Source organism: Pipistrellus hanaki (genome assembly GCF_964339955.1).
Source record: "Pipistrellus hanaki genome assembly, chromosome: 4".
Classification (NCBI taxonomy): domain Eukaryota; kingdom Metazoa; phylum Chordata; class Mammalia; order Chiroptera; family Vespertilionidae; genus Pipistrellus; species Pipistrellus hanaki.
In genome coordinates, this window is record NC_140506.1 from 33,872,415 (window position 1) to 33,884,723 (window position 12,309).

The 12,309-nt window shown below is 37.6% G+C and overlaps 1 protein-coding gene across 2 annotated transcripts in view; it reads left to right on the top strand.

Moving 5' to 3' along the window:
• TNPO1 (transportin 1) overlaps positions 1-12,309 on the top strand; it is an 84,908-nt gene that overhangs the window by 50,183 nt on the left and 22,416 nt on the right. For both annotated transcript variants that reach the window (XM_084880892.1, XM_084880893.1), the window contains exons 8-13: positions 371-493; positions 2,320-2,438; positions 5,006-5,066; positions 6,362-6,530; positions 11,026-11,178; positions 11,909-12,134. In XM_084880892.1, the coding sequence (XP_084737018.1) occupies positions 371-493; positions 2,320-2,438; positions 5,006-5,066; positions 6,362-6,530; positions 11,026-11,178; positions 11,909-12,134 (851 nt within the window). The remainder of the gene's footprint in view (positions 1-370; positions 494-2,319; positions 2,439-5,005; positions 5,067-6,361; positions 6,531-11,025; positions 11,179-11,908; positions 12,135-12,309) is intronic.

The window sequence follows — 12,309 nt, forward strand, 5'->3', positions numbered from 1 at the left end:
CTGTTCCCCACCAGGCGATGGGAGCCTGCTGGCTGAGGGGAGGGACTGAGAGGTTGGCCAGCAGGCCCTGATCAGGCAATTGGGCCTGAGGGCTGGGGGCAGCTCCTGCGTTGAGTGTCTACCCCCTGGTGGTCAGTGCACATCATAGCGACTGGTCATTCCAATATCAGGTCAATTTGCATATTAAGCTTTTATTTAGGATATTGTAGGCCAATTCAAGTGGGGGTTTTTTTTCCCCAATTCAGTTTTTATTAGTACTATATTTTCTTAGGGTTTTTAAATGTTACAACTTGCAGATTACTGGTTATTATTTATAAACCTTTCTAATGTATTGGAATATTTAATTAGAGAAATATTTCTTGTGTAATAGAACCTCTTTGCATTGGCTGGGGATGAAGAACCAGAGGTACGGAAAAATGTGTGCCGGGCACTTGTGATGCTGCTTGAAGTTCGAATGGATCGCCTGCTTCCTCACATGCATAATATAGTTGAGGTAACATAGGCAATTTAAAGGTTCTTTCATCATCTTTCCCTCAAGAAAAATCTTGGGCACAAAATATATAATGTGAAACCACTGTTTTCTAATATTATTTAATAACATTTTGAAGGGAGGCTTCAAAATTAGTAAATGATTTTCTTAAAATTATAAATTATCTTTATGGTGATTTTTCTTTTATGAGATTTAAGATGTTTTAAGATTGATTGCTATTATTTTACTGATTTATTTTATTAAGATGTTTCAAAGAGAGAAAAAAATATTTATAGTAGTAGATAGCTTTTAACCAGGATAACTAGGAAATGTTTAGATTATTTGTGTTTACTAGGTATGAGTTAGGCTAAATGCTCAATAAAATGTGGTAGATTAAGTGATGTATTCTTATGTCATTAAGAATTTTCTACCCATTACTGGTAAAGTTGATCTCTTCAACTTGTGGTTTATGTTAACAAAGAGATTTCTGAGTAGAATATACATCACCATTATAGTTCCGTGAAACTATTTAGATTTTAAAATGTGATTTAAATAATTTTACTGGAAAATTTATTGATCACAGTTGAGCCATATTTAAAGGAAGGAATAAATAAGATGCAATTATTTCTAAAACAAAACAATTTGCAAATAGATTAAATATTGTGCATCTAATTCCTCCATTTTCACTTTCAGAGGTCCCTATGGTACAGAGAGAGATCTCTTTTTCAAGGATGGGGTCTAAGACTTGTTAGAAGGCTGGCATCCATGATTTACAGTGACTCCTTTTCTAAAACATTGGGAAAGATGATTGTAGAGATAAGCGGATGTAGCAGTATAATATGGAAATAAATGACAGTTTCTCTGAGGAGCCTGTTCCTCCATAAAGTGTTTAGAAGAATCGGGTGGAGTTAGTTGAAAGTTTAATGAGAGAGTTTGGAGTTAACCAGAAAGTTAAGAAAGACATTTTATCATTTGCTAGGACCATATCAGGGCTGGGAGTCTAATTTATAATGCTACAGTTGTTTCTTCAGCAATACTCTGAATAGTAGTAGGATATGATATGATACGGAATGTAATAGGGGTTGGCCTGCCACAACTGTTGTATTGCCATATTTTGTCATGTGAGATGCTTTAATCAGGCAGAGGATGTATATGAAGAATTCATCACTTAACCCCAATTCCAAGTCCCAGGTACATTGGGAAATAATGTGTGACTCTTACATTTGTTTTTGCATATAAGGATTTTTTAAAGAGATTTAGACAGTATGCCTTTGGATAGATTTGGGAACAGTGTTCTTCCAAGTAAGAGTGAATTTGGCTTGGTATATTCAAAGCACATGATAAACCTTTTTTGTTGGAAACTACAAATTATATTTGCACTAAGAAATGTCACTTTCCAAATTTAAAATTACTTTTGTAATTGTTTTACATATACATACACATATATATATCTTTAAATACATGAAGTATATACTTACAAGAGACGAATAGATATGTTATGAAAAGTTTCTTCATTTTAAGAAAGGTTTAATGGAGGTTTTTATTTTGCTGTTTCTACTAAGACTTAATGTTTGATTATTAATACTCACATTTTTAAAAATCTCAGCGGTTTCATAAAATACATCCATACAAGAAATAATACATGCATCGAACACTTTTCATTAGGCAATGTGCAAAAGCAGCATTTCTTAAGTTTGGTTGCATTTTAAAATTAACTAGGAAGCTTTTTTTAAAAATGTAAACCCTACATTGAAATGGGCCATAGCAAAGGACTATTAACTTGCTGTAATAGAGGTTTATTCGAATTGTATGGTTTTAACTGATTAATATTAAGGCTCCTTTGTTTACAGTACATGCTACAGAGGACCCAAGATCAAGATGAAAACGTGGCTTTAGAAGCCTGTGAATTTTGGCTAACTTTGGCTGAGCAACCAATATGCAAAGATGTACTTGTAAGACACCTTCCTAAGTAAGTGTTCCTTCTTAGGAATTTTACCTTGTTCTTAAATTTAACAGTGATTCCTCACTTCTGTATTTTTAGTTGAATTCTTCTATCATCGGGGAGTTCTAAAGAAGTCGAACTTAATTTTATTGTTGCTATTAGTAAAGAGATTTTTCATAAAGCCACTACATTTCTTTAAAATCACGTGAGCATGGTTTATTCTAAGTCATACTTAATTTTGGGTAATTCATGGCACAGTTTGTTTGTTTTTTTATAATCCTTGCAATTTGATCATAGACTAGTGGGGTTTTTACCAAAGAAAATGATTTCCCACTAGTTGTGTTGTCATGAAATTTTTGATTAACCTATTGTTAAGGATGTTTTAACCCAAATGAATGCTGTTCAATCAGCGTTGAATTTGTATGATTTTTTCCAGTTTTATTGAGATATAGTTAACAAAACATGTATTGATTATAGATGTACAATACAATGACTTAATCTGCATTAAAATCAGATATTTAAAAGTATTGCTTGCTATCTTTTGAAAAGTAAGTAATACAGTCTCATAGAAGAAAATTAAAATGCAGAAAACTTAAAATGTTTTGGATTTTCACCACCCTGAGTAATCACTGTTAGTATTTTTTATGTGTTTTTACCATATACCAAATATATATTCAGGCTAGTTCAAGACAAATTACATTTGATAATGTGTAAAACACTGTAGCATCTCGCTGTAGTTAGTTAGTGCTTAAAATTCTGATTTTACTGTTTTGTGGTTTTCTCATTTCGGTTCTTGAATATTGTTTACTTTTCATCCAGGTCATGATTAGTCTTTAAACTTTGAGAACTATTCTATCATAGTGTGCATACCACATATATAAGATTGACTTTTCTTTAGTTGTTGACTATTTGCTCCTTTTTTTTAACCAAATAATCCTGTAGTACCGTAAGCATCTTTCTTTGTTCATAAGTGGTCATTTCTTTCACATAGAATTCCTAGAAATGATTTTTGCCAAGAGCAAAGGACTGAACATTTCAGGATTCTTCATAAATACTCCAAATTGTTCTCTAGTGAACTTATACGGATTTACACTCCACTAGAGTGTCCCATCGTGTCACAACTTTTATCAGCCATTAATTATAATTTCTCTAATCTTAGCCATCTGGATGAGCAAAGAACAAAATCATTTGTTTTAATTTGTGGTAGTATTATCTGAGTTACGTATTTTTAAGTATTTACAGTATTTGAATGTTCTAATTTTCATATAGTCAGTAAACTTCTCTTTCTTTTCCAATAAATTCTTTCCCCACAAAGAAAGCAATAATTTCACCTATATTTTATTCTAATGTTGTACTTTTAAGTACAACATCATATGCTAAACGGATTTTTTTTTTTTTTAAGAAATCCGTTTATGCCGAAACCGGTTTGGCTCAATGGGGACTGAAGGGTCCCAGGTTCGATTTCGGTCAAAGGCATGTACCTTGGTTGCGGGCATATCCCCAGTAGGGGGTGTGCAAGAGGCAGCTGATCGATGACTCTCTCTCATCGATGTTTCTAACTCTCTATCTCTCTCCCTTCCTCTGTACAAAATCAATAAAATATATTTTAAAAGAAAAGAAAAGAAATCCGTTGATTACATTTCTCTATAATGTGTGGTACCACTTTTATGATTTGCTGTTTCTTAACATAGAATCATCTAGTTCTAAGAGTTATATAAATCAATATTGCTTTTTATAAAAACTGGAGAGCTATTAGTGAAAGCCCAAGCTCTATAACATTAGGAGATTCTGATAAAAACATAATTATAGTGAGGTGCTCTAACTCTAATTACACTATTAAAACCTAGACATTCTTAAAGCAACCAGGACTTGAGTAGTAGCAGGGTAAAAAATCATCTCTTCAAACATTAAACAACTCAAGCCAGTCATAAATATGTTTGACTTCTATGGCTGTATTTATTTTTAGTTGAAATAATGCATTGTGAGCCCCACCGGGTGGCTCAGTTGGTTGGAACATTGTGTATACCAAACGGTTTCAGGTTCAACCAATCCCCATTCAGGGGTATAGATAGGTGTATAGGAGGCAACGGATCAGAGTGTCCCCCCCATCTCTAAAAAAATTAATGGAAACATCCTCAGGTGAAGATTTTTTATTTTTTTTTAAAGGAATGTTTGTTGGTATATTTGGGATAAATTCTTAGGGAAGAAATTGCTATTATTTTTATATTTATTTCTAAGCACTATTAATCTTATCTCCTCTAAGATTCTATTTAGCGGGTCCTGTACATGAATTGTAAAAGAACTATAACATATATTAGGAATACTCATTTGAGAAGGGCAGACAGCACAAAATATGCTCTAAGACAAAAGCATGGATTTATTGTTCCACTTGTGCATTCTTTGGTTGCTTCTTGTATGTGCCCTGACCAGGGATTGAACTTGCAACCTTGGCATATCAGGACGACGATCTAATCAACTGAGCTACCTGGCCAGGGCTTATCTTTGGTATTATTGGCATACAAAAGTTTATTAAGACTTCTTCATAATTTTCATTCATTTTTTGTTCTTTGTTTCATGAATTTGTTTTCTTATAGGTTGATTCCTGTGTTAGTGAATGGCATGAAGTACTCAGATATAGATATTATCCTACTTAAGGTAAGAAAACTATTTCCTGGTGAATGGGGAATATTATTTTTATTGACTTAGTAAATCTTTGAATTCAACTAACGGAACATTTATTTAAAATAAACTATGTAAATAGGCTTCTGTTATATTTATATATATTATGCTACAGAGTTCAAAGATAGAAGCATAAAAATGCCTTAAATATTATCTGTATGGGATTCAGGTACTCTAGAGTATACCAGCCTGATGGGAGGCAATATAATGTGGTTGAAAGTACCTGATAACGCCGAAACCGGTTTGGCTCAGTGGTAGAGTGTCGGTCTGCGGACTGAAAGGTCCCTGGTTCGATTCCGGTCAAGGGCATGTACGTTGGCTACGGGCACATCCCGATAGGGGATGTGTAGGAGGCAGCTGGTCGATGTTTCTCTCTCATCGACGTTTCTGGCTCTTTGTCTCTCACCCTTCCTCTCTGTAAAAAATCAATGAAAAATATATTTTAAAAAAAAAATGAAAGTACCTGATACCTAACAAGTGTTATGTAGTAGTCTATTTCTCCCTTCACAAGGAAGAGGTGCACTTCAGAATCCTATGCATGACCCATCTCTGGGTATTCTGGTTCTTTCACTCATGTGCATATTATTAATCTACTAGATGCCCAGTGCACGAAATTCGTGCACAGAGAGAAAGAAGGGGTCCCTTCAGCCCAGCCTGCATCCTCTCCAATCTGAGACCTCATGGGATATCTGACTGCCAGTTTAGGCCCGAGCCCCAGCAGTCGGACATCCCTCTCACAATCCTGGACCGCTGGCTCCTATTTGCTCACCTGCCTGGTACCCCTTACCTGCGCCTCCCCCCTGTGCCTCCTCCTCCTTTCCCCACCCCCCACTGGCCTGATTGCCCCTCACTGTCATCATCCCCCTGCTGGCCTGGTCGCTCCACACAGCCTGCATGTTTGGTCATTTGGTTGTCCCTCACTAACCCTCCACTGCCACACTGGTTGTAGGCAGCCATCTTGTGAGGGTATGTAGGTCAATTTGCATATTACCTCTTTTTTATATAGGATGATGATTATCACCAAAATTTTCCCTTTAAAAAAAAAAAAAAAAAAAAACAGCCAAAACCGGTTTGGCTCAATGGATAGAGCGTCAGCTTGGGGACTGAAAGGTCCCGGGTTCGATTCCGGTCAAGGGTATGTACCTTAGTTGCGGGCATATCCCCAGTAGGTGGTGTGCAAGAGGCAGCTGATCAATGACTCTCTCTCATCGATGTTTCTAACTCTCTCTCTCCCTTCCTCTCTGTACAAAATCAATAAAATATATACACAGGGTGATGTTGAGGAAGATGAAACGATTCCTGACAGTGAACAGGATATAAGGCCACGTTTTCATCGATCAAGGACAGTGGCCCAGCAGCATGATGAAGATGGCATTGAAGAGGAAGATGATGATGATGATGAAATTGATGATGATGATACAATTTCTGACTGGAATCTAAGTAAGTCGGAGAGGGAAAAGCACAGTTGCCTGCTTGGGTAACAACTTTATTGAGGAATAATTTACATACCATGCAATTCACCCATTAAACAGTGCAATTCAGTTTTTAATGTATTCGGACTTGTGCAACCATCACCACAATAAATTTTAGGACATTTTCATCACTCCAGAAAAAAACCCCATTCTCATTAGCAGTCATTTCCATTTTCTCCAAGTCACTCAGCCCTAAGCAACTACTAGTCTATATTCTGTATATAGGAATTGCCTCTTCTTGACATTTTCTATAAATGGAACCACACAATATGTGTGGTTTATGATTCATCCATGTTGTGGCATGCAGAAAAATAACTCATTATATGGATATATTACATCTTATTTATCCATTTCTCAGTTGATAGACATTTAGTTGTTTCCCCCTTTTGGCTGTTGTAGTGATGCTGTGAACGCTTCTGTAAAGTATATGTGTAGACATATGTTTTCAGTTCTCTTAGATATATACGCAGAAGTGGGATTATTGGTCATTTGTTAGTTGCTTAACCTTTTGAGAAGCTACGAGGCTGTTTTCCAAAGTGGCTTCACCACTAACTTCCCCACCATCAGTGTCTTAAAATTGTAGTTTCTTGCTTGCCAACAATTAACTTTTTTTCATAGCTGTCCTAGTATCTGTGAAGTAGATATGGTTTTGGTTTGCATTTTTCTGATGGACTTGTTATATTTATTTATTCGTTAAATATAATTCAAACTATCATTTCTCAACTTGTTTGATATTATAAAATAAGGCTCAGTGGTTGAGCATCAATCTGTGAATCAGGAGTTCATGGTCATTATAAAATAAGGCTCAGTGGTTGAGCATCAATCTATGAATCAGGAGTTCATGGTTCAATACCCAGTCAGGGCCATGCCTGAGTTGTGGGTTCGATCCCCAGTGTGGGTTGTGCAGGAGGCATCCAATCAATGGTTGCCTATCTAATATATATATTTTTTTTAAATAGGAACCATAAACTTTGGCCATAAACTTTGTTTATTGTTTATACTAATTTGCATGAGAATTGGCTGATTATTGTGGATAATTCTAAAATATAAATTGCTTTGTCACGGTCAAATGTACAAAATATCTTTTTAAATCTCTGTTCCTTTACATCCTTTGCTGCAAATCCACATTATTTGTGGGCATTCTAGACCATACTCTAATTAAAAACTGTTGGGAGGAACCTAGATACCTTGTGTTTTGCTTGCTTGCTTGCTTACTTACTGGTTTTTAAAACTACACTGCTTTAGTTCAGGATTACTCAACCTCAGCACTAATGGCATTTTGGGTCATGTGACTTCGTTGTGGGGGCTTTCTGCACATTGTATGATGTTTACCAGCATCCCTGACCTCTACTCAGTAGATGCCAGCAGCACGCGCACACACACACACACACAATGTAATAATCAACAAATGTTTCCAGGCATTGCCATATTTCCTCTGGGAAATAAAACTGCCCCAGGTGAGAACCGCTACTATAATTCAGAGTGTTTAGATTTCTAGTATCTATGAAGTGGTTAAGGACATGAATCATTGGCCTGGACTGTGTAATTTATTTGGTTAAATAATGCTAATTCTTCTGTTGCCCATTTAGTTTCCTAGAATGCCTAACGTACCTAGCACTAGGCCAAGGACTTGGCGTTCATATCACATTTAATCTTTCTGGCAGCCTTCCGTTGGTAAGGAAACTGCAAAGAGAGAAACTTGTACCGGTAGCCAGTTCCAGCATGTCATAATTGCTAGTTTCATCAAAAGATTGGTGGAACTTGGGGACTCAACAAGGGCTGAGTCACGTATGCAGTCAGCTGTTGGAATGGCTAACGGCATTTCCCCAAACCTGAATAGGATGATTGTTTGCTGCCAGACAGTTCAGGGCATCTTAATCTACGTGTTACTGCCTCCTGTTGGCCAAATACCTGAACAGCTGTAGACTATTCCCCATTCTGACAGTGGACTCTGTAGACTAGGGGTGTCGAACTCAATCAGAGAAGGGGCCAAAATCTAAAATCCAGCCTAAATCGCGGGCCGAATGGTTTACTGAACAGTCATAAACTGACAATGTCATAAACTGACAGCGGAGTGCAGTGATGACAGCGCGGTGCGGGCCACATTGCAAGGCCTGGCAGGCTGGATTTGGCCCGCGGGCCTTGTGTTTGACACATGTGCAGTGTAGACAGATACCCTACTCTTTGAAGTGTATCTCCACCTTGCCTTAGGACAATTTGTATTAATAAAAAGCAAAGGGTCCTGAGACAAGAACTTACCTCCTTCAGCTAGGCTCCTCTGACCCTCAATGCCTTTCAAAATTATCTTTCATCTCTGGACTCCTACTTAATCTACACACAGCCTTTCTCCAGATTGCTGAACCCTTCTTAATGCTGGAACAAAAGCCCCTGGCATTAATGGCATCCCCAACTGGGGCTTCCTGAACCCTTGCAGTATCAACAAACTTGTTCATGGGCAACATAGTACTGATGACATATCTAGTATTAGAATCTAAAACTCATACTTTCACAAGTTAACTCCCACTGTATCCTTGCTTTTATGTTGAGGGCATGGTGGATTAACATTATAATATAGTTAACTCTTCAAAAGTAATAATGTATATTTAATGGGGGGAAACTTCCTGTTTACATCTCACCATCTCTATGTTCTTCCAGAAGTTTTTCTATGCACAGAAAAACATATATCTCTTTTTGGAGAAAAGGCTGACTTTACAAAAGTGAAATTAGATTATGTGTACTCTGCTGGTTCTTTTCCATATCTATATATATTATATAAAGCCTAATATGCTAAGTGTCCCTCCTACTGTCCGACTGGTCGCTATGACACACACTGATCCCCAGGGTGCAAATGCTCAACGCAAGCTGCATTGACTTAGCGGCAGTTTTCGGTTGACGCACCGTGAAACCAGAGAGGAAGGAGCCCAATTCCTCACAGGGCTGCGCAATTCCACCTTCAGCCTTGGGTTATGTTGTTATTGGAGCACTATTGGCCCCGGATCTGGTTTACTGCACACTTGCATTTACATTCCACACCCTGTATGACAGCAGCTTTGCAGAGTGCCCTCTCACACTCCGGGACCCTTTGTGAGATGTCAGTGAGCCAGTTTCAGTCAGATCCCCTCAGGTGAGGCTGAGGGACCTCACTCACTCTGCAGACACCTTTTGGTTTTTTAATATATAATATTTTATTGATTTTTTACAGAGAGGGAGGGAGAGGGATAAAGAGTTAGAAACATCGATGAGAGAGAAACATCAATCAGCTGCCTCCTGCACACCCCCTACCGGGGATGTGCCTGCAACCAAGGTACATGCCCTTGACCAGAATCAAACCTGGGACCTTTCAGTCTGCAGGCCAACACTTTATCCACAGAGCGGGCTGCAGACGCCTTTTGAGCTACAGTGCCAACCCAGTTGCAGCCTTGCAGCCGGCCCAAGAGGGACCACAGAAAGTTGGCTTCAGGGCATGTCCGGCTCATTTTGCCCAGTACCACCCTGCTGGCCACCTTCTAATTTCCTTTTGATGTGCATGAATCCATGCACCAGGCCACTAGTATCATCCTATATAATAACAGGCTAATATGCAAATCTACCCAATGGCAGAACAACCAGTTGCTATAGTGCACATTGACCACCAGGGGACAGGTGGTCAACGCAGGAGCCACCCCCTGGTAGTCATTGTGCTCCCACTGGGGAGCATTGCTCAGCCAGAAGCCAGGCTCCCACGGCTGGTGAGCACAGGAGCGGTGGTGGGAGCCTCTCCCACCTCCGCGGCAGCACAAGGGTACCCTACTGTCGACCATCCCCGAGGACTCCCGGACTGCAAAGGGGCACGGGCCAGGCTGAGGGACCTTCCGACTGCACTAATGTCATGTACCAGGCCTCTAGCGTCATATAACATTCTATACTTTTAGATTTCACCTGTTTTATGGCAGCACAATCATTTGTATGGTTCTATCATACAGTATAACTTAAGACCCTTATTGATGAGTAAGTTATTGCTTCTTGTCAATGTAACAGCTTTTTAAAAAAGTGGTTATTACTATTGTCTAATACTTTGTAACTAACCACTTATTTTGCCTAGTTCACATTGGGGAAAATTTGGATGCTCAATTATATTTTTCTTTTCTAAATTATTGTGTTAAATTAAATCTGTGTTATTATATACTCTGATAGTCAATGTTTTTTTCTTAATTGTAAAGAATGTTTTCTAGCATACTTGATGTATCATGTGGGCAACTTATAGTTATAGTTAGTTTGTTCCAATTTATAGTTAGTTTGCTGATTCTTGGTCATAAAAAAACATATTCTTGTTAAAGAATTTTTTCATGTGACAGTCTGCCTCCAATTTAACTAAATTCTTTGAAACTTTGTAAAGTGTATAGCAACAAATACTCATTTTACATATGTATGACTAAACAATAATAGAGATTAATGTAACATTTTTTAATTAAATATTTCCTCAGGGAAATGTTCTGCTGCTGCCCTAGATGTTCTTGCAAATGTGTATCGTGATGAGCTTTTGCCACATATTTTGCCCCTTTTGAAAGAATTACTTTTTCATCATGAATGGGTTGTTAAAGAATCAGGCATCTTGGTTTTAGGAGCAATTGCTGAAGGTAAGTCTTAAGTCACATTTGAAATATCAAGCACCAGTGCACTTGGCTACTTTAAGGAATTGTTACTCTTTAAGCAAAGACTATTTATTGACTCAAATTTATATGCGTTGCTCTTGTTTTCCTGATGTGGGGTAGAGAATACTATGATCCACATTTACCTTGAATATAATATTTGAATCCAAAAGCCATCTTAGAAAGTGTTTACTTTGGACTGGTTAACAATTATTAACTAAATAGCCATCGGCTTCCTTCTAACCCCAGCCAAATATTTTGCAAATGCTTTTGTTATTATAAAGGAAATAGAATGAGAGGACAAGGACTCTGATGTCAGAAGCCTTCCCATTGCTAGAAAAACAACTTTGTTCCATAAATAAGTGTAAAAAAGATTGTAAGTCAAGAGTGTCATCATTCTCTAAAGGGTTATTATTTTGTCCTTAGTTGTAAAAATCTATTTAGAAGAAATTGAAGTATTTTAAAGGCAGTTCTAAAAGTCGTAATTTGTGCATCAGGAGTAAAATAAGCTTTCTTTACCCTGTTGGAAGATACTTAAGAGCAGATAGGTCTCATTTCAGTATTTAATAATTTTCGTATAGATATTACAGAATATTTATTACAATGGAGGTGATCGGAATATTTCTCATGGATGCGTGTGTCAGTTTAATATTTATCGAAATGGCTTTTTAACCACATTTTAGCATTTTCTGAAAGTTTTGGTGGTTTTTTTTTCTAGGTTGTATGCAAGGCATGATTCCATACTTGCCTGAGCTCATTCCTCACCTCATTCAGTGCCTCTCTGATAAAAAGGCTCTTGTACGTTCCATAACGTGCTGGACTCTGAGCCGCTATGCACATTGGGTAGTCAGCCAGCCCCCAGACACGTACCTGAAGCCATTAATGACAGAATTGTTAAAGCGTATCCTGGATAGCAACAAGAGAGTACAAGAAGCTGCCTGCAGGTAGGACAGATTCATAACAAAATGTCCATTGTGTGGGAAAGGAGTGGGTATGTCAATGAGAAACTAATTTTCAACCTTGTATGAAATGTTGGTATTAAACTATTGATGCGGTTTTTATTATCTGTAGCTTACATCTTACGATTTTGTAAATACAAATGTGACTGCCTAGACATTA